This window comes from Bolinopsis microptera, chromosome 12 (assembly GCF_026151205.1).
Source record: "Bolinopsis microptera isolate Bmic1 chromosome 12, MBARI_Bmic_1.0, whole genome shotgun sequence".
Classification (NCBI taxonomy): Eukaryota; Metazoa; Ctenophora; class Tentaculata; order Lobata; family Bolinopsidae; genus Bolinopsis; species Bolinopsis microptera.
Genome location: NC_087083.1, coordinates 3,594,442 through 3,615,928, shown reverse-complemented (window position 1 = coordinate 3,615,928; position 21,487 = coordinate 3,594,442). Strand labels below are relative to the sequence as shown.

The following is a 21,487-nucleotide window of genomic DNA, read 5'->3' as shown; positions in this document are numbered from 1 at the left end:
TTAAGCGGAGAAAGTCCTCTGTAGTAGAGGTGGAAGTTAAACACAGCAGTCTTCCTCCTGGTGTTAAGGGAGTCATGAGAGAGATGGAGGAATCAGGTGACTTGCAACCAGAGGATTGTCAATCTGAGGAGCTACAATCTGAGCAACTGGAATCGGAACTGGAATCCCTTGCTGATGAATTTCAGAGCGAAAATGAGTATGAAAATATGGAAACACTGGCTTTACTCGTCCCCTCGGACACTATAATTGTATCAGAAACGAGCGCAGTTCCCGGCCCCTCTTCAGCAGAAGAAAACACTGCCTTGTCACATGAGTTGAGTGAGCCTCCTTCTTTTGAGTCTTTGAGAAAGAGATCTCTTGATCGCACCTCAAATTGGAATCAACCACTGGTTCTTCCAACAGCCACAAGTAGTTCTAGGCTCACCTCAAGAGTTTATGATAATAAACATGGTTTAGGAAGGAGTCATTCTTCAGTTAATCTACCGGAATATCGTGAAAGAAGAAAACAAAGCATTGTTAGAAGTGTATACACTTCTGTGAGAGGAGCCAAATGGAAAAGAGAATCCTTAGCCTCAAATAGATCTTGTATTGATTTTGACACTTTGTCCAGCAAAAAGAGTTTGTCTAGAAGGGAAAACTTTACAAGCTCCAGTTTCTCCCTCCCTAGAAGGAGAGTCATGGAGTTATTTGTGAAGGAGCCCCACAATACCTTTTACAGAGAAACATGTGACAATAGCAAGATAGCAAAAGAAGATGCTATCTTGCTTCACGAGAGTGCTTCTCTACACACAATTCACAGTTACAATGGTCAGAGTAACGAGAAACACGAGCTTCCCTCACACACCACGTGTTATGACGTCACACCACGTGCTGTGACGTCACACACCACGTGTTATGACGTCACACCACGTGCTGTGACGTCACAAACCATCGCGTCAGAAGAAGTTGCTGAGAAACAACCCGAGGAACATTCAAATAATGCTGATAAAGACTTGCGGTTGATTAATCATACTCCGAATTCAAATATTAAAAACGAGAACAATTCCCAAAGGTCCAAAATGAAAGACGTTCTACCAAAACGTAGTGGTAGATTCAGGGCCTTGTTTAGAATAGGCCGTAAAACTTTAGTACAGCCGAGTATCAAGTTTAAGAGAAGTAATGAGAATGTGGCACAGATAGAAGACACTCTGAAACGAGGTCCGGACTCCGTCAGAGTCCCGGACACTCTAAAACCTGTTCCAGACAGTATAATAGCTGATATGGTGGCCATGGATCTAACCGTGGTTAGTATGGGGGAAATGAATAATTACGATTGATAATCTGCTGCTGTAGTTTACTTGGAATTATTCGTGGGGGGGGGGGGGGGGGCACACGTACCTGGCCAATCTGCCATTGCATTATCCAAATTGTCATATTGCTAAAGACAAAGTGTAGATCAAATTTACATTCCTCATTGCTACAATTCCTTCCTTTAAGTTTAAGCAAAAAAACTCCAGATTCTTTCTCTTTGCACCCTTTTTGAGACTTACTACTGTAAATATTCTAAATTTATAGGACGTTAGTCTCAGCCATGCTGATTTCAGCAGAAATTTAACGTGAATTTTGGCAAACATTTTTGCGAAAAACTTACTAATCGTACTGATCAACTTTCAAAGTCAAGGCGTACTCAAAACGTGAAAAATCGAAAATGAGTTCAAAGTTTAGTTATTATTATATAACTTTATTCAAATCAAAAATAGAACATAAATGAAAATCTTAAAGATCTGATAAGTAGCCAGAAAAAAAAAGAAAAACTGATACACAAGCTATAACAACTTCTTCCATCCCGCTCTATCAGAGGCTAAAAGTCTTAAATTGTACAAATCGTCTGTATTTACAAATGGAATGTTCCTGCTACCTAAATCAAATTTAATAGTCTTAAGCAAGTTCGACTGGTGTCTACCTACTCTACCCTTTTTAGTACTCTGACTCTCTACTGCAAAGTGTAATGCAAGCTGTGCGGGTGAGTTGTTATCACTGCGAAGGACATGTCCGAGCATCCTCCATCGTGCACATGCAACACGCTCACTGAGTGGAACCACTTCACATCTCTTGTAAAGGGTGTCGTTTTTGATTATATTAGGGTAAGTCATTCTGATGATTTGCCTCAGATGCTTTCTGTGGCAAATATCCAGTTTACTCAGTAGCTGCTTTGAAGCAGCCCAGCAGCTACAATTATACATTAAGACGGAGACCACCTGGGCTACGTAGATCTTAAGTCTGGTCTTAAGAGGTATGCGTTTACCTTGTTCCCAAACTTTCTTGTAGGTTTGGAAAGCAAGATTTGCCAGAATACATCGTCTTTTTATGTCCTCGTTGCTGCACAATTTGGAACCAAGTGAGATAGATGATCTCCAGGGCTCTCTTCCTCGAAGTGGCTCTCCTTTGTCATCAACTTCGTTCTTCTCGGCCAGATAGATATGTGTGAACTCTGTTTTTGATTCGTTGACAAAAAGATTCCACTCCTCCAATATCTCCTTGCATATTGGTAACATGGACTCCAAATTCTTTTTATCTTCGTCTGTGAAGTCTGTGAAGTCTGCGTCGTCTGCGTACTCCCACTCAAGAGGTAGCAGGTTTTCAGCAAACGGAGGGTTGGGTCTTAGATAAGACATAAAGGCACGAAGGTGGTAAAGTGCGCCAGCCAAATACAGGGTGAAAAGGTTTCCAGACAAACTATCACCTTGGAACGCACCTATCGTGACAATGAACTCCCCTGATACGGTAGACCTCACTTTAATCTTCAGTTTGGTACATGAGAGTAGGTACCTTACCAGTCGGATGTCGTCTTCACTACAACCAGCATCAGCAAGAAGTTCTAGCAAAACTGATCTCTTAATAGTGTCGAATGCAGATGACATATCAATACCCATTTTGTGTAGAGACCAGCGTTTCTCCTTTACAACTGAAACTAGGATCCGTTGTGTCCAAACAATATTTGCACAGCTATGGCCAGGCTTGTAGGCATTTTGCCAAGGTCCAGTGTACTGAGAAACTTGTCTTTGAATGCGTCTAAGGACTATCATGGACAATATCTTCCTGGTGCCGTTTAAAAGACAAAGAGGGCGCAAACTTTTTAAAGGTCCACGTGGCTTACCAGGTTTTTGCAGTGGGGTAAGGAATCCTTCAGTGAATGAAGGTACATGTTCATGACGTTCAAAAGATTGATTGGTCAGCTGTGCAAATGTAGAAGAAAATGAGTTCAAAGTTTAGTAATAAAATTAAATGGAAATGATATCGTTTATTAAATATAGCTGTGGTCAGTTTACTACCGCCCTCATCAGGTACAAATTTCAAGTGTGGCAGTGCAATTATTGTTATGTTTCAATGTTTCATGTCTCTACGTGATGAGGGACAGTCTAGACTTTGACTTATCATAGATACCGATAACTTCAAAAGTTTGAGCTGGAATATCGAACAATCGAGTTGTGAGTATGGGAGCGTTAACATGTTATGACGTCAGCAGCCAAGGGGAAAGAGCGGGTTTGGAAATGAAAATGCTGACGTCAGCAGAAATATAACGTAAATTTTGGACAAATTTTTTGTTTCAAATCAATTTTATTAACAGTAAAAATTCGCTAATTTCCTCAATATTAGTACCATTCGGTGAACTGAACTTTGTTGGAGGCCATCTACTTAGGACGTCGCAGATTTTCAGACCACCCCTCCCCGGGTGTGTCCGAACTTTCAAAACCCCTCGCTGGCCGACAGAAGGGGGTAAGTATTATAGGGTAAGTCATAAACTTTGAACTTTAAACTTTTACAGGCATGGTTGACACTACTGAATGTTTCACTGTTTTGACATTCAGGCGCACAGCGCCCGATATTTTAAAGACTATAATTTTGTCCCCCCCCCCCCTTGTAGCGAGATGCACCACTGGGCCTTGCCGAGCTTTGAACGATTGACATCGTGAATCACCCCCCCCCCCCCCCCCCCCACGAAGAAATTGATTCCTACAACCCTAATACTTGGTCATTAAGTTATTGTTGTTGTTATTAATATTACAAGAAAGAGTAATGTTTTATTAAAATGTTAAACCAGAACAAGTAGTAATTATAGAAAATGATAACAAGAATCAAACACGATAAATTACAAAATCATAACCCAAACTGAAATTAACAAAAGTAATATATTGTAACCTGGCAAACTGCCATTAGTATCAGCATTAGTCAGCAGATACTTTAGTTTGCAAAGTGTCTCCACTGAAACTATAGAAGAAAGCAGATTTGGGAAGATAATAGAGAGACAGCAAGGTCTCCCCGTACATTTCCAACACCTGTGTGATGTGATCCCTGTCATAGTAGTTACTCTTTGCGATTATAAACTGACTGTTCATAAATAGAAGAACTGTGAGCACTCCTACGGTTTTTAGCTGGAACGCCTGAGAATCAGTTAAAAAGTAAACATTAAAATTATTACTTTAACTTGAATAAATTATTGTAATAATTGTATTGATTACTACTAGGGTCACTATAAACGCCTTAAAATACTTAATTGCAATCATTTAAATGATATACATAAATAAACAAATATAACGATTTTAGATAAAGAACGTGAGGTTTCGTTTTGGTGCGTGTACGTTTGAACATTTTAAAGATTCTCTTACTGAAGCCTTATTTTTACACTATTTAATTCAAACAGTATGGAATCACTTAATATTATAACTAAAAAGTGTCTAAGTAAACTAACTTACCATATCAACACTGTAAGTTGTAACGAAGGATAAAACTAGTAACCAATAGTTACTAGTGCTTACTATTGGTTACTATTGGTTACTATTGGTTACTATTGGTTACTAGCAGTTACTATTGGTAACTTACCATATCAACACTGTAAGTTGTAACGAAGGATAAAACTAGTAACCAATAGTTACTAGTGCTTACTATTGGTTACTATTGGTTACTATTGGTTACTATTGGTTACTATTGGTTACTAGCAGTTACTATTGGTAACTTACCATATCAACACTGTAAGTTGTAACGGAGGATAAAACTAGATCGAATGCTAGAAGGGCTAGAAAGGCGAGTACTGGACCGGCTGCGTAGAGGTTAAGTCTGTTGAACGACAACTCCGTTCCTTTTCTTTCTTCCTTTATATCACTTATTTTTTTCGAACTCAGTCGACCTTTCACTCTTCTGTGGATATGACTAGTGGTTACTAGTGGTTACTAGTGGTTACTAGTGGTTACTAGTGGTTACTAGTGGTTACTAGTGGTTACTAGTGGTTACTAGTGGTTACTAGTGGTCACTAGTGGTTACTAGTGGTTACTAGTGGTTACTAGTGGTCACTAGTGGTTACTAGTGGTTACTAGTGGTTACTAGTGGTTACTAGTGGTTACTAGTGGTTACTAGTGGTTACTAGTGGTTACTAGTGGTTACTAGTGGTTACTAGTGGTTACTAAAAGGGGTGTACCCTAATAAAAGTAATAAGAGGTTACTCACTGGAGGTATTCAGAGAATGTTACAGTAGCTCGACTATAAGCGAATGTTAATACAGCTACTCGTACCATCCAACATCCAACAGTCCTGCGCGTAGAAAAACATAGTAGTGGTAACTATTGGTTAATATTGGTTACTAGTGGTTACTAGTGGTGACTATTGGTTACTAGTGGTTACTATTGGTTACTATTGGTTACTATTGGTGACTAATGGTTACCATTAGTGAATAGTGTAGCTATAAAAGTGCAAAGTTTTAGAATATTGGTTACTAGTGGTAACCAGTGGTTACTATTGGTTACTAATGGTGACTAATGGTTATTATTAGTGAATAGTGTTACTATAATAGTGTTACTACAAAGTTTTAGAATATTGGTTTCTATTGGTTACTAGTGGTAACCAGTGGTTACTATTGGTAACTAGTGAAAGTAATTATTCTCACCACGCAGAAACATTAGTCCAGGTTTGAAAAGCACATGCTACAAAGCACCCAACAGCACTTGCTAACATCTTCATATTCACTGCAAGTACAGTGTTTGATTATCACATCATTCAATTAATTGATTGACAAAGATATTAGATAAAGCGCGAAAATAAAGTTTCATGTTTCTTAAAAGTTGTTGTTTTTTGCACCAAATTTTTACCAGTGTGTGAGGAGTATTGATGAGTGTCGGTACTCTTACCATTGTGTGTTTGTTTGTGATATGTAGGAGTATTGATGAGTGTCAGTACTCTTACCAGTGTGTGTTTGTTTGTGATATGTAGGAGTATTGATGAGTGTCAGTACTCTTACCAGTGTGTGTTTGTTTGTGATATGTAGGAGTATTGATGAGTGTCAGTACTCTTACCAGTGTGTGTTTGTTTGTGATATGTAGGAGTATTGATGAGTGTCAGTACTCTTACCAGTGTGTGTTTGTTTGTGATATGTAGGAGTATTGATGAGTGTCAGTACTCTTACCAGCGTGTGTTTGTTTGTGATATGTAGGAGTATTGATGAGTGTCAGTACTCTTACCAGTGTGTGTTTGTTTGTGATATGTAGGAGTATTGATGAGTGTCAGTACTCTTACCAGTGTGTGTTTGTTTGTGATATGTAGGGGTAATGATGAGTGTCAGTACTCTTACCAGTGTGTGTTTGTTTGTGATATGTAGGGGTATTGATGAGTGTCAGTACTCTTACCAGTGTGTGTTTGTTTGTGATATGTAGGGGTATTGATGAGTGTCAGTACTCTTACCAGTGTGTGTTTGTTTGTGATATGTAGGGGTATTGATGAGTGTCAGTACTCTTACCAGTGTGTGTTTGTTTGTGATATGTAGGAGTATTGATGAGTGTCAGTACTCTTACCAGTGTGTGTTTGTTTGTGATATGTAGGAGTATTGATGAGTGTCAGTACTCTTACCAGTGTGTGTTTGTTTGTGATATGTAGGGGTATTGATGAGTGTCAGTACTCTTACCAGTGTGTGTTTGTTTGTGATATGTAGGGGTATTGATGAGTGTCAGTACTCTTACCAGCGTGTGTTTGTTTGTGATATGTAGGGGTATTGATGAGTGTCAGTACTCTTACCAGCGTGTGTTTGTTTGTGATATGTAGGAGTATTGATGAGTGTCAGTACTCTTACCAGCGTGTGTTTGTTTGTGATATGTAGGAGTATTGATGAGTGTCAGTACTCTTACCAGTGTGTGTTTGTTTGTGATATGTAGGAGTATTGATGAGTGTCAGTACTCTTACCAGTGTGTGTTTGTTTGTGATATGTAGGAGTATTGATGAGTGTCAGTACCCTTACCAGTGTGTGTTTGTTTGTGATATGTAGGAGTATTGATGAGTGTCAGTACCCTTACCAGTGTGTGTTTGTTTGTGATATGTAGGAGTATTGATGAGTGTCAGTACTCTTACCAGTGTGTGTTTGTTTGTGATATGTAGGAGTATTGATGAGTGTCAGTACTCTTACCAGTGTGTGTTTGTTTGTGATATGTAGGGGTATTGATGAGTGTCAGTACTCTTACCAGTGTGTGTTTGTTTGTGATATGTAGGGGTAATGATGAGTGTCAGTACTCTTACCAGTGTGTGTTTGTTTGTGATATGTAGGAGTATTGATGAGTGTCAGTACTCTTACCAGTGTGTGTTTGTTTGTGATATGTAGGAGTATTGATGAGTGTCAGTACTCTTACCAGTGTGTGTTTGTTTGTGATATGTAGGAGTATTGATGAGTGTCAGTACTCTTACCAGTGTGTGTTTGTTTGTGATATGTAGGAGTATTGATGAGTGTCAGTACTCTTACCAGTGTGTGTTTGTTTGTGATATGTAGGAGTATTGATGAGTGTCAGTACTCTTACCAGTGTGTGTTTGTTTGTGATATGTAGGGGTATTGATGAGTGTCAGTACTCTTACCAGTGTGTGTTTGTTTGTGATATGTAGGGGTAATGATGAGTGTCAGTACTCTTACCAGTGTGTGTTTGTTTGTGATATGTAGGGGTATTGATGAGTGTCAGTACTCTTACCAGTGTGTGTTTGTTTGTGATATGTAGGGGTATTGATGAGTGTCAGTACTCTTACCAGTGTGTGTTTGTTTGTGATATGTAGGGGTATTGATGAGTGTCAGTACTCTTACCAGCGTGTGTTTGTTTGTGATATGTAGGAGTATTGATGAGTGTCAGTACTCTTACCAGCGTGTGTTTGTTTGTGATATGTAGGAGTATTGATGAGTGTCAGTACTCTTACCAGTGTGTGTTTGTTTGTGATATGTAGGAGTATTGATGAGTGTCAGTACTCTTACCAGCGTGTGTTTGTTTGTGATATGTAGGGGTATTGATGAGTGTCAGTACTCTTACCAGTGTGTGTTTGTTTGTGATATGTAGGAGTATTGATGAGTGTCAGTACTCTTACCAGTGTGTGTTTGTTTGTGATATGTAGGAGTATTGATGAGTGTCAGTACTCTTACCAGTGTGTGTTTGTTTGTGATATGTAGGAGTATTGATGAGTGTCAGTACTCTTACCAGTGTGTGTTTGTTTGTGATATGTAGGAGTATTGATGAGTGTCAGTACTCTTACCAGTGTGTGTTTGTTTGTGATATGTAGGAGTATTGATGAGTGTCAGTACCCTTACCAGTGTGTGTTTGTTTGTGATATGTAGGAGTATTGATGAGTGTCAGTACCCTTACCAGTGTGTGTTTGTTTGTGATATGTAGGAGTATTGATGAGTGTCAGTACTCTTACCAGTGTGTGTTTGTTTGTGATATGTAGGAGTATTGATGAGTGTCAGTACTCTTACCAGTGTGTGTTTGTTTGTGATATGTAGGGGTATTGATGAGTGTCAGTACTCTTACCAGTGTGTGTTTGTTTGTGATATGTAGGGGTAATGATGAGTGTCAGTACTCTTACCAGTGTGTGTTTGTTGTGATATGTAGGAGTATTGATGAGTGTCAGTACTCTTACCAGTGTGTGTTTGTTTGTGATATGTAGGAGTATTGATGAGTGTCAGTACTCTTACCAGTGTGTGTTTGTTTGTGATATGTAGGAGTATTGATGAGTGTCAGTACTCTTACCAGTGTGTGTTTGTTTGTGATATGTAGGAGTATTGATGAGTGTCAGTACTCTTACCAGTGTGTGTTTGTTTGTGATATGTAGGAGTATTGATGAGTGTCAGTACTCTTACCAGTGTGTGTTTGTTTGTGATATGTAGGAGTATTGATGAGTGTCAGTACTCTTACCAGCGTGTGTTTGTTTGTGATATGTAGGAGTATTGATGAGTGTCAGTACTCTTACCAGTGTGTGTTTGTTTGTGATATGTAGGAGTATTGATGAGTGTCAGTACTCTTACCAGTGTGTGTTTGTTTGTGATATGTAGAGTATTGATGAGTGTCAGTACTCTTACCAGCGTGTGTTTGTTTGTGATATGTAGGAGTATTGATGATGTCAGTACTCTTACCAGTGTGTGTTTGTTTGTGATATGTAGGAGTATTGATGAGTGTCAGTACTCTTACCAGTGTGTGTTTGTTTGTGATATGTAGGAGTATTGATGAGTGTCAGTACTCTTACCAGTGTGTGTTTGTTTGTGATATGTAGGAGTATTGATGAGTGTCAGTACTCTTACCAGTGTGTGTTTGTTTGTGATATGTAGGAGTATTGATGAGTGTCAGTACTCTTACCAGTGTGTGTTTGTTTGTGATATGTAGGGGTATTGATGAGTGTCAGTACTCTTACCAGTGTGTGTTTGGTTTGTGATATGTAGGGGTATTGATGAGTGTCAGTACTCTTACCAGTGTGTGTTTGTTTGTGATATGTAGGGTATTGATGAGTGTCAGTACTCTTACCAGTGTGTGTTTGTTTGTGATATGTAGGGGTATTGATGAGTGTCAGTACTCTTACCAGTGTGTGTTTGTTTGTGATATGTAGGAGTATTGATGAGTGTCAGTACTCTTACCAGTGTGTGTTTGTTTGTGATATGTAGGGGTAATGATGAGTGTCAGTACTCTTACCAGTGTGTGTTTGTTTGTGATATGTAGGGTATTGATGAGTGTCAGTACTCTTACCAGTGTGTGTTTGTTTGTGATATGTAGGGGTATTGATGAGTGTCAGTACTCTTACCAGTGTGTATTTGTTTGTGATATGTAGGAGTATTGATGAGTGTCAGTACTCTTACCAGTGTGTGTTTGTTTGTGATATGTAGGGGTATTGATGAGTGTCAGTACTCTTACCAGTGTGTGTTTGTTTGTGATATGTAGGGGTATTGATGAGTGTCAGTACTCTTACCAGTGTGTGTTTGTTTGTGATATGTAGGGGTATTGATGAGTGTCAGTACTCTTACCAGTGTGTGTTTGTTGTGATATGTAGGAGTATTGATGAGTGTCAGTACTCTTGTTAGGATGATGAAGAGAGCTACACTCTTGTACTGTAACAACCCCACTAAAGGGGTGAGGAAGGCGGCTACTGCTGCTGTAAGAAGTTCAGTAGAGTTCCTCTCTAATACCTTCATCACGTGCTTCTCCTCTCTCCGACTCCTGGACACACATGGTTACTAGCGGTTACTAGTGGTTACTATTGGTAACTATAAGTAGTTACTATTGGTTACTATTGGTTACTAGTGGTTACTAATGATTACTAGTGGTTACTAGCGGTAACTATTGATTACTATTGGTTACATTTTTAGTTTTAATTTTTGACATGGTTTGTGGTTTAATGTTTAATTGTCCACGCGGACGCAGGTAAGAAATTCCTTGAGTAAATTAAATTTGTTAACTCTCATATCGTTTATAGGATGCCCTTAGTGAACTATGGCTTGTTCATTTCATTATTGTTTTCACAAATCACAACACAAACTAGATAATATCTAACTTACAATTCATCAAAGTCAAATAATAGTTTGAACGAAAGGTACTCTGAATATCGTCCCCATTCCAGCTTTCCTGTTTTAGGCATCATTGTAGACAATTAGTTGAAAACGAGCCCTGCTATACTACAAGCAAGGAAAACTATAAATAAGAAAACTTCTTCGGCACAGCAATACTTTGTGAATATTACCGTGACAGGTTTATTTGAGTGTTTACAGCCCACGCTTACCTTGCTTCCTATATTGCAGTTAATTAAGTTGAAAATACAACCTTCTGAATGGAGGGTTTGTTGGTTACTAGTGGTTACTAGTGGTTACTAATGGAGGGTGATTTGTTGTTGGACACAATTAAGGACGGTCTTTTAATAAAGAAGACAAGAACTAAATCATATCAAACTTGAATAATTGAGCTGATTTAAAGATCCAAATTTAGCAGCATAACAGTATTACTCATCAGCAAAATAATTCACCATGAAAGCACAAATCAAATCATCTTATAGTAGGACAAATTACCCTCTAAATGCTATATACTATTTACAGTGTCCTGATCTGATAACCCCTCCTCTAGTACCCTCTCCTCTTCCTCGCTTCCCTCCTCCGCTGTCTAAGACGCTGGAAGAACAATCTGCGTGCCTGGAGCATTTGTCGGCGAGATCTACGACATCTTGTTCTGTGGACAATCCTTCTCCTTCTCTGTCTCCTTCTCTTAGGTGATCTTGGACGTGGCCTGTGAGGAGACCTGTGAGGGGGTGGTGCACGCCTGGGTGGTGCACGCCTTGGTGGTGCACGCCTGGGTGGTGCACGCCTGGGTGGTGCACGCCTGGGTGGTCCACGCCTGGGTGGTCCACGCCTGGGTGGTCCACGACCAGGTGGTCCACGCCTGGGTGGTCCGCGACCAGGTGGTCCACGCCTGGGCGGTCCACGACCAGGTGGTCCACGACCAGGTGGTCCACGACCAGGTGGTCCACGACCAGGTGGTCCACGACCAGGTGGTCCACGACCAGGTGGTCCACGACCAGGTGGTCCACCATGCGGAGGTCCACCAGGTCCCCCAGGTCCACCATGTGGAGGTCTACCAGGTCCACCAGGTCCACCATGTGGAGGTCCACCAGGTCCACCAGGTCCACCATGTGGAGGTCCACCAGGTCCACCAGGTCCACCAGGTCCACCATGTGGAGGTCCACCAGGTCCACCAGGTCCACCATGCGGAGGTCCACCAGGTCCACCAGGTCCACCAGGTCCACCAGGTCCACCAGGTCCACCAGGTCCACCATGTGGAGGTCCACCAGGTCCACCATGTGGAGGTCCACCAGGTCCACCATGCGGAGGTCCACCAGGTCCACCAAGTCCACCAGGTCCACCGTGCGGAGGTCCACCAGGTCCACCAGGTCCACCAGGTCCACCATGTGGAGGTCCACCAGGTCCACCAGGTCCACCATGTGGAGGTCCACCAGGTCCACCATGCGGAGGTCCACCAGGTCCACCATGCGGAGGTCCACCAGGTCCACCATGCGGAGGTCCACCAGGTCCACCAGGTCCACCATGAGGAGGTCCACCAGGTCCCCCAGGTCCACCAGGTCCACCAGGTCCACCAGGTCCACCATGTGGAGGTCCACCATGTGGAGGTCCACCAGGTCCACCATGTGGAGGTCCACCATGTGGAGGTCCACCAGGTCCACCATGTGGAGGTCCACCAGGTCCACCATGTGGAGGTCCACCAGGTCCACCATGTGGAGGTCCACCAGGTCCCCCAGGTCCACCATGTGGAGGTCCACCATGCGGAGGTCCACCAGGTCCACCATGTGGAGGTCCACCAGGTCCACCATGAGGAGGTCCACCAGGTCCCCCAGGTCCACCAGGTCCACCAGGTCCGCCATGCGGAGGTCCACCAGGTCCACCATGTGGAGGTCCACCAGGTCCAACATGTGGAGGTCCACCAGGTCCACCATGTGGAGGTCCACCAGGTCCACCAGGTCCACCATGTGGAGGTCCACCAGGTCCACCATGTGGAGGTCCACCAGGTCCCCCAGGTCCACCATGTGGAGGTCCACCAGGTCCACCATGTGGAGGTCCACCAGGTCCACCATGTGGAGGTCCACCAGGTCCACCATGTGGAGGTCCACCAGGTCCACCATGTGGAGGTCCACCAGGTCCACCATGTGGAGGTCCACCAGGTCCCCCAGGTCCACCATGTGGAGGTCCACCAGGTCCACCAGGTCCACCAGGTCCACCAGGTCCACCAGGTCCACCAGGGCCTTCTGGGCCTTCTGGGCCTCCTGGGCCTCCTGGGCCTCCTGGGCCTCCTGGGCCTTCTGGAGGCTGGCTCACAATTTCTTCTTCATCTAAAAACGATACATTTTATTTACTTATAAATGTTGTTATCAAGTTAGTCTGATCGTGGCAAAATAAATATAAGTATTCCAATATCTGACTGCTTTGATGGTCTAAGTTTAATCTGCTCGCAGTTAAATTATTTATAAATGTAAACCGTTTTCTACCTGTAATCTCCGCAGAGCAGACACCAGCTATTAACAAGAAAAGGATCAACCACTTCATTGTGGTTTGATCAGCTGAAAAAATATAAGAGAACGAAACTAGCACTAACATTAAAGTAAACCAGGCACACAATCACATGGATTCTGGAGACTTTTTATCTTTGTACACGTGACCATATGGGAGCTACATACAATCTACAGTATACAATCTACATCGCGATAATGCAAATATTATTATACTGTATAACCCCGACCCCGACCACGACCACGACCCCGACCCCGACCCCGACCCCGACCCCGACCCCGACCCCGACCCCGACCCCGACCCCGACCCCGACCCCGACCCCGACCCCGACCCCGACCCCGACCCCGACCCCGACCCCGACCCCGACCCCGACCCCCGACCCCGACCCCGACCCCGACCCCGACCCCGACCCCGACCCCGACCCCGACCCCGACCCCCGACCCCGACCCCGACCCCGACCCCGACCCCGACCCCGACCCCGACCCCGACCCCGACCCCGACCCCGACCCCGACCCCGACCCCGACCCCGACCCCGACCCCGACCCCGACCCCGACCCCGACCCCGACCCTGACCCCGACCACGACCCCGACCCCGACCCCGACCCCGACCCCGACCCGGCCCCGACCCGGCCCCGACCTGACATCAGCCTTGTTTGCTCAGGAGCATAATCTAAATATAATTTAAATCTGATAATGAAAACTAAGTTAAATATTTAAATTCTAATAGTTAACATCGTTATATCTCCCGGCTCTAGCAATTATTAAAAACCCTCCCTAGTATCTTTGCAATAATTTCTCATGCATTGCATGCTCTGTTTCTTTAAAAATGTATATAACAGTGAAACTTTGCCGTTATGTATGCTTTTTGTATGATCAGTATCATGCATGGAAACGACTGTATCTCCGGGTACCGCGACAATTGACCCCCCGACAATTGACCCCCGCCCGACAATTGACCCCCCGACAATTGACCCCCCGACAATTGACCCCTATGTAATTACACTGGGGTCAATTGTCGCGAAATCTAGGGTTTAGTACGACAATTGATCCCCCGACAATTGACCCCCCATGTAATTACACTGGGGTCAATTGATCGGGTTAGGGTCAGGGTCCTGGATCGGCATCCTGGGTCAGGGTCCTGGGTCAGGGTTAGGGTTAGGGTTAGGGTTAGGGTTAGGGTTAGGGTCAGTGTCCTGGGTCAGGGTTAGGGTTAGGGTTAGGGTTAGGGTTAGGGTTAGGGTTAGGGTTAGGGTTAGGGTTAGGGTTAGGGTTAGGGTTAGGGTTAGGGTTAGGGTTAGGGTTAGGGTTAGGGTTAGGGTTAGGGTTAGGGTTAGGGTTAGGGTTAGGGTTAGGGTTAGGGTTAGGGTTAGGGTTAGGGTTAGGGTTAGGGTTAGGGTTAGGGTTAGGGTTAGGGTTAGGGTTAGGGTTAGGGTTAGGGTTAGGGTTAGGGTTAGGGTTAGGGTTAGGGTTAGGGTTAGGGTTAGGGTTAGGGTTAGGGTTAGGGTTAGGGTTAGGGTTAGGGTTAGGGTTAGGGTTAGGGTTAGGGTTAGGGTCCTGGGTCAGGGTCAGGGTCAGGGTTAGGGTTAGGGTTAGGGTTAGGGTCAGGTCAGGGTCAGGGTCAGGGTCAGGGTCAGGGTCAGGGTCAGGGTCAGGGTCAGGGTCAGGGTCAGGGTCCTGGGTCCTGGGTCCTGGGTCCTGGGTCCTGGGTCCTGGGTCCTGGGTCCTGGGTCCTGGGTCCAGTATCATGCATGGAAACGACTGTATCTCCGGGTACCGCGACAATTGACGCCCCGACAATTGACCCCCCGACAATTGACCCCCCGACAATTGACCCCCCGACAATTGACCCCTATGTAATTACACTGGGGTCAATTGTCGCGAAATCTAGGGTTTAGTACGACAATTGATCCCCCGACAATTGACCCCCCATGTAATTACACTGGGGTCAATTGATCGGGTTAGGGTCAGGGTCCTGGATCGGCATCCTGGGTCAGGGTCCTGGGTCAGGGTTAGGGTTAGGGTTAGGGTTAGGGTTAGGGTTAGGGTTAGGGTTAGGGTTAGGGTTAGGGTTAGGGTTAGGGTCAGTGTCAGGGTTAGGGTTAGGGTTAGGGTTAGGGTTAGGGTTAGGGTTAGTGTTAGGGTTAGGGTTAGGGTTAGGGTTAGGGTTAGGGTTAGGGTTAGGGTTAGGGTTAGGGTTAGGGTTAGGGTTAGGGTTAGGGTTAGGGTTAGGGTTAGGGTTAGGGTTAGGGTTAGGGTTAGGGTTAGGGTTAGGGTTAGGGTTAGGGTTAGGGTTAGGGTTAGGGTTAGGGTTAGGGTTAGGGTTAGGGTTAGGGTTAGGGTTAGGGTTAGGGTTAGGGTTAGGGTTAGGGTTAGGGTTAGGGTTAGGGTTAGGGTTAGGGTTAGGGTTAGGGTTAGGGTTAGGGTTAGGGTTAGGGTTAGGGTTAGGGTCCTGGGTCAGGGTCAGGGTCAGGGTTAGGGTCAGGGTTAGGGTTAGGGTCAGGTCAGGGTCAGGGTCAGGGTCAGGGTCAGGGTCAGGGTCAGGGTCAGGGTCAGGGTCAGGGTCAGGGTCAGGGTCAGGGTCAGGGTCAGGGTCAGGGTCAGGGTCAGGGTCAGGGTCCTGGGTCCTGGGTCCTGGGTCCTGGGTCCTGGGTCCTGGGTCCTGGGTCCTTGGTCCTGGGTCCTGGGTCCTGGGTCCTGGGTCCTGGGTCTTGGGTCCTGGGTCCTGGGTCCCGGGTCCTGGGTCAGGGTCAAGGTCAGCCGGAGGGTCAATTGTCGGGGGGTAAATTGTCGGGGGTCAATTGTCGGGGGGTTAATTGTCGGGGGGTCAATTGTCGGGGGGTCAATTGTCGGGGGGTCAATTGTCGGGGGGTCAATTGTCGGGGGGTCAATTGTCGGGGGGTCAATTGTCGCCCACCCTATCTCCGTTAATAATTGCGTTTCCAAGATCAATTTTCCCGTTTTTCATGATGATAATCACAGATCACTTATTGATGTCAGATTATAAATGCTTTTGAGGTTTCTTTGCACCTGCCTTTCAGCTTATTTTTAGTGCTTCCAGGAACCCGTCTAACCCTAAAGTGGTGTCAAGACTCAAGAGACTAAAATAATTATTACCTGTTTAAATTCGCGTTTTATGGGGGTCCAAATTTTGGGCACTTAAATTCTTATTCCTTGGCCAATTTTTTTATTTTTTCATGCGGATTTGGAGGCTATTAAAGCATTTGAACCAGTCAAAAAAGTTTCAGTTGTATATCTTTTACGGTTTTTGCGGAAAGTCGCGTTATTGTTAAACTTAAAGTTGATGACGTGGTGTCAAAAAATTGGTATGGATATTTATAGTAAGATCGTCTCGCTTTATATAGTAAGATATGTCTATACCACTTGCATTCTACCGTCCTACTGCACTCAGTCCTAGTTAGGTGTCAGCACTACACTACATATACCGGCCTACCATCCCACATCCTCACTTCCACACTTGCATTCTACCGTCCTACTGCACTCAGTCCTAGTTAGGTGTCAGCACTACACTACATATACCGGCCTACCATCCCACATCCTCACTTCCACACTTGCATTCTACCGTCCTACTGCACTCAGTCCTAGTTAGGTGTCAGCACTACACTACATATACCGGCCTACCATCCCACACATTCTCGGCTTTGATCAAATAATTTGAGGCACAGTGTATAACACTATAACTATAGTTGGCATTTCTGTTGGACAAAAACGTTTTGGCAATATATTGGCAGTTGGGATAGTGCTAAGCACTCTAAACTATAAAGGTGCATGGGAATGTTGGATTATGGTATGGTTGTCATATTGTTGGTGTGGCGTCCGCAATATTATCAGTCGCCTTTGAAAATCTACTACAGATTTTCTTTCTGTATATCACTATACAGTTCCTCTTTAGAAAAAGTGCATGTGACAAGTAACGAGACAAGGATGCTCTAGGATCAGGAGCGACAAATGATCAATTGTTCTAGACGTGAGGCTTTCTGCAGTAACGGCCCTAGCGAACAGGGGGATGGTTGTTCGCTTGAGTACTATGATGCGGTTATACAAGTCTGGCAAAACAATTTGTGACCTGCCTATTGGCCGGGCGCCGCCGTAGACTCAACACATGGTGTGTGGGGTATTTACCTCGGGCACACACCTTAATCTCTCGACCGGCGGGTCACACCCAAATCTCCTGCTCCAACTCTTTCAAAGGCTGGTACCCTACTACTACGTGGCCAGAAGGAAATTCTTGTAGGAACTCTTAATGTACGAACAATAAGAGAACAATACAAGAGGGATGAGCTGGGTGTATGCATGAGGGATAGTGGCGTACATATTTTGGGCATTCAGGAGCATCGGGTAGTACATAGCACTGAAATCGAGTATCAAGATCTTGGAAGCTCTCACCTCATAACAACTTCGGCATGGAGAACCAGCAATGGGGCGGCTGCTGGTGGGGTTGGTATTGTCTTGGACAAAAAGACAGTATTCAACTCATTGATTAGTGTATACTCACATGACAGGAGGACGATGGTAGCCAACTTTGCAGGGAACCCGGTCACAACTGTTATTGTGACTTATAGCCCGACAGAGGGGGCGACTGTCGACGAAGCAGAAAACTACTACGACAGCCTTGGTGGTGCCATCGACCAGATACCAGCCCACAACTTACTATTCGTTGTAGGAGACCTCAATGCGCATGTCTCATCATCAGGAAACTGGACATCCTTCCACAAGGGTCCAGCAAACCGAAATGGTAGACTGCTAGAGGATATGCTGTTGGAGCGACAGCTAGAAATCACAAACACCAGATTTCAGAAGCGAAGAGGTAAACTCTGGACATATCTCTCAGATATGAGTCAAAGTAAATCTCAAATCGACTTCATCATTTGCCGGAAGAAATGGCGGAACTCCGTCAAGAACTCCGAAGCATATGGTAGTTTCCACAGTATTGGCTCGGATCACAGAGTAGTCGTAGCAAGGGTAAAGCTTAGTCTACGGATAAGCAAGACGGAGAAGAGGGCTCCGGTTCTGGACTGGTCTAAACTTAAAACTGATATCGCTCTACAAGAGAGGTACACAGTGGAAGTTAAAAACCGCTTTTCCATACTTGAAAAGGATGATCAGACGGCAACAGAAAGGTACCAATGCTTTATTGATGCGAATAGGACAACTTCTCGACTTTTACTACCTGAAAAGGAGAAAAAGAAAAGATGTAAAATCTCAGCGACTCCAAGTGTTGAGATTGCCAGGCTGAAGCTGAGGGAATGTAGCATAAAATACCACTCAGATGCTACAGAAGACAACCGAATAGCTGTTCAAGAGGGCAAACAGAAGCTAGGCGATGCTTATCAAGCAGCCAAAGAGCACCTGCTGGAGGGGCAGGTCCGGGAACTGGAGGAAGCAAGTTGGCAGGGCAGACATGCTAAAAGCTGGACCATGATCAACAAGATCACAGGTAAAGCTCCATCATATACTGGCAAAATCAAGGGAAACTCACCAACGGAAAGGGTTCAGAAATGGAAGGACTATTTTGCTACTCTTCTCGGCTCACCACCGACGGTAGAGAACGCGGAAGAGGATATTGATCCAGTCCACCCACCTCTGAATATCGGAACAGAACCGTTTACGTTGGATGAGTACAGGAAAGCAAAGTCCAGCATAAAGGAAGGGAAAGCATGGGGTGACGACAACATAGCCCCAGAAGTCTTAAAACGATGCGACCTTGATCAAATTGTCTTAGACTTCTGTAACAATGCTCTATTGAAAGGTGAGAAACCAGACCAATGGTCAACTGCCAACATCATACCAATTCCAAAGAAGGGCGACCTTAGCGAACCAATGAACTATCGGGGAATAAGCTTGTCATCCCTAGTTGCCAAGTCTCTAAACAAGATGGTTCTAAACCGGTTGAAGCCAGAAATCGAGACAATTCTGCGTAGAAACCAGAATGGATTCAGACCAGGAAGGTCAACAACTCAACAGATATTGGTACTGAGACGTCTTATAGAGGGTGTCAAGAGTCGGAAACTGCCAGCTGTTCTGACATTTATAGACTTTAAGAAGGCTTTCGACAGTGTACATCGTGGGAAAATGCTAAAGATTCTAGAAGCTTACGGCATTCCAGTCAAAATCGTGCAGCTTATACGGCTCATGTACGAGAAGACAATGGCCAAAGTCCTAACTCCAGACGGAGAAACTGAATTGTTCGAGATACTTGCAGGTGTGTTACAGGGTGATACCTTAGCACCTTACCTCTTTGCAATAGTCATCGACTACTGTATGAGGCAAGCCATAGGCGATGATGCGGAGCGACTTGGACTCACCCTCGAACGTAGAAAAAGCAGAAGAGTGGGGCCCAAGATCATCACCGATGTGGACTTTGCAGATGATATAGCACTTATATCTGAGGACATGGACAAGGCTAACGAGTTCCTGCTCAGAGTAGAATCGGCGGCAGCAAGCGTGGGACTACACATAAACGAAGGCAAGACCAAGGTCATGACACTGAATATGGAGGATCGATCTAGCGACCTACAAAGTCGATCCGGGGAAGCCATAGAAAATGTAGATGATTTCATCTACTTAGGCTCCTGGATTGAGAGCACAGATAGGGAGATAAGGGTTAGAAAGGGAAAAGCGTGGGGTGCCCTACATAGACTGAAGGATATCTGGAAATCCAAACTCTCAAAGAGCCTAAAGATTAGATTGTTCATAGCGGCTTGTGAATCAGTACTGCTCTACGGATCAGAAACCTGGACACTGACAAAGGCTCAAGAGAAAAGTTTGGACGGGACATACACAAAGATGTTGCGTATGGTGCTGGGTATCTCATGGAAGGACAAGGTCAGCAATATAACTTTGTATGGTAGCCTCCCAAGGCTGTCAAACAAGTTACGAAGCAGGAGATTAAAAATGGCGGGACACTGCATCCGACATCCTGAGCTACTTGCCAGTGATTTAGTCTTATGGGAACCTACGCACGGTAGAGCACAGCAAGGCCGACCAAGACAAAGCTACTTGTCTATGTTACTGAAGGAAGTTGGGACAAACTCTAAAGAGGAACTGCGAACCCTGATGCGGGACAGGGATATATGGAGGGGGTTTTCTGGCGTAGATCGGACTTAGCTCCGACATAGTAGTAGTAGTAGTAGTAGTATAAAAATAAACAAACATGGTGGAGGATACGAGATGAAGTGCCTCGGTGGAGTGGTTTGAATTATTTGCTGTCTCAAATCTAATTTTTATTTTCGAAGCAAGACTAATAGTCTGTAGGACCGGATATTCGCCAACAACAATACTGTAATCACAGAGGAGCGCTTTGCAGCAGCTGTAGCTGTCTGTACTCGATAAATTAGGAAGTAAATACCTGCTAGATCAAGATAGTTATAGTGTAATGAGAGCTAGTGTACAGTACACGTCAGCAAAACACGGGGGAGAGCCAGTAACTCTCAGTTGGACAGTGGACTGCATGTCACTCCTCTCTCTCCTCTGTCATTTTAGTCAGCTTATAACTACTCTAATTCTTGGGATCACTTCTTTTAAAACTCTCTTTTTTCGTGTCATCATTATTTTAGGAGTTTATTAATTAATTAATTCTGTTTTGTCGGTTGCTGCAGTCTAGTTCGTCCTGTTGGCTATTTTATTGCTCAAACTACTGGATATGGATCATTAGCTCCGTTGTCCCCGAACTTTTGGTTCTTTTCTTTTGCAAGTGGTAAATCAACTGGTTGAACCACTAATCGATCCACTAATCGATCCACTAATCGATCCACTAATCGATCCACTAATCGATCCACTGATCGAACAACTGATCGAACCACTGGTCGATCCACTGATCGAACAACTGATCGAACAATTAGTTGAACAACTGATCGAACCACTGATCGAACCACTGATCGAACAACTGATCGAACAACTGGTCGAACCACTGATCGAACCACTGATCGAACCACTGATCGAACCACTGATCGAACCACTGGTCGAACCACTGATCGAATAACTGATCGAACCACTGATCGAACCACTGATCGAACAATTGATCGAACAACTGGTCGAACCACTGATCAAACCACTGATCGAACCACTGATCGAACCACTGATCGAACCACTGATCGAATAACTGATCGAAGAATTGGTCGAAGAATTGGTCAAAGAATTGGTTGAACA

At 44.4% G+C, this 21,487-nt stretch overlaps 1 protein-coding gene across 1 annotated transcript; it reads left to right on the top strand.

The window, feature by feature from the left end:
* Window positions 1-17,848: 17,848 nt before the first annotated feature.
* On the top strand, window positions 17,849-19,316 carry LOC134824521 (uncharacterized). Its single transcript, XM_063836428.1, has 2 exons — window positions 17,849-19,088; window positions 19,261-19,316. The coding sequence occupies exons 1-2, from the start codon at window positions 17,849-17,851 to the stop codon at window positions 19,314-19,316; spliced, it is 1,296 nt and encodes a 431-aa protein (XP_063692498.1).
* Window positions 19,317-21,487: the final 2,171 nt, after the last annotated feature.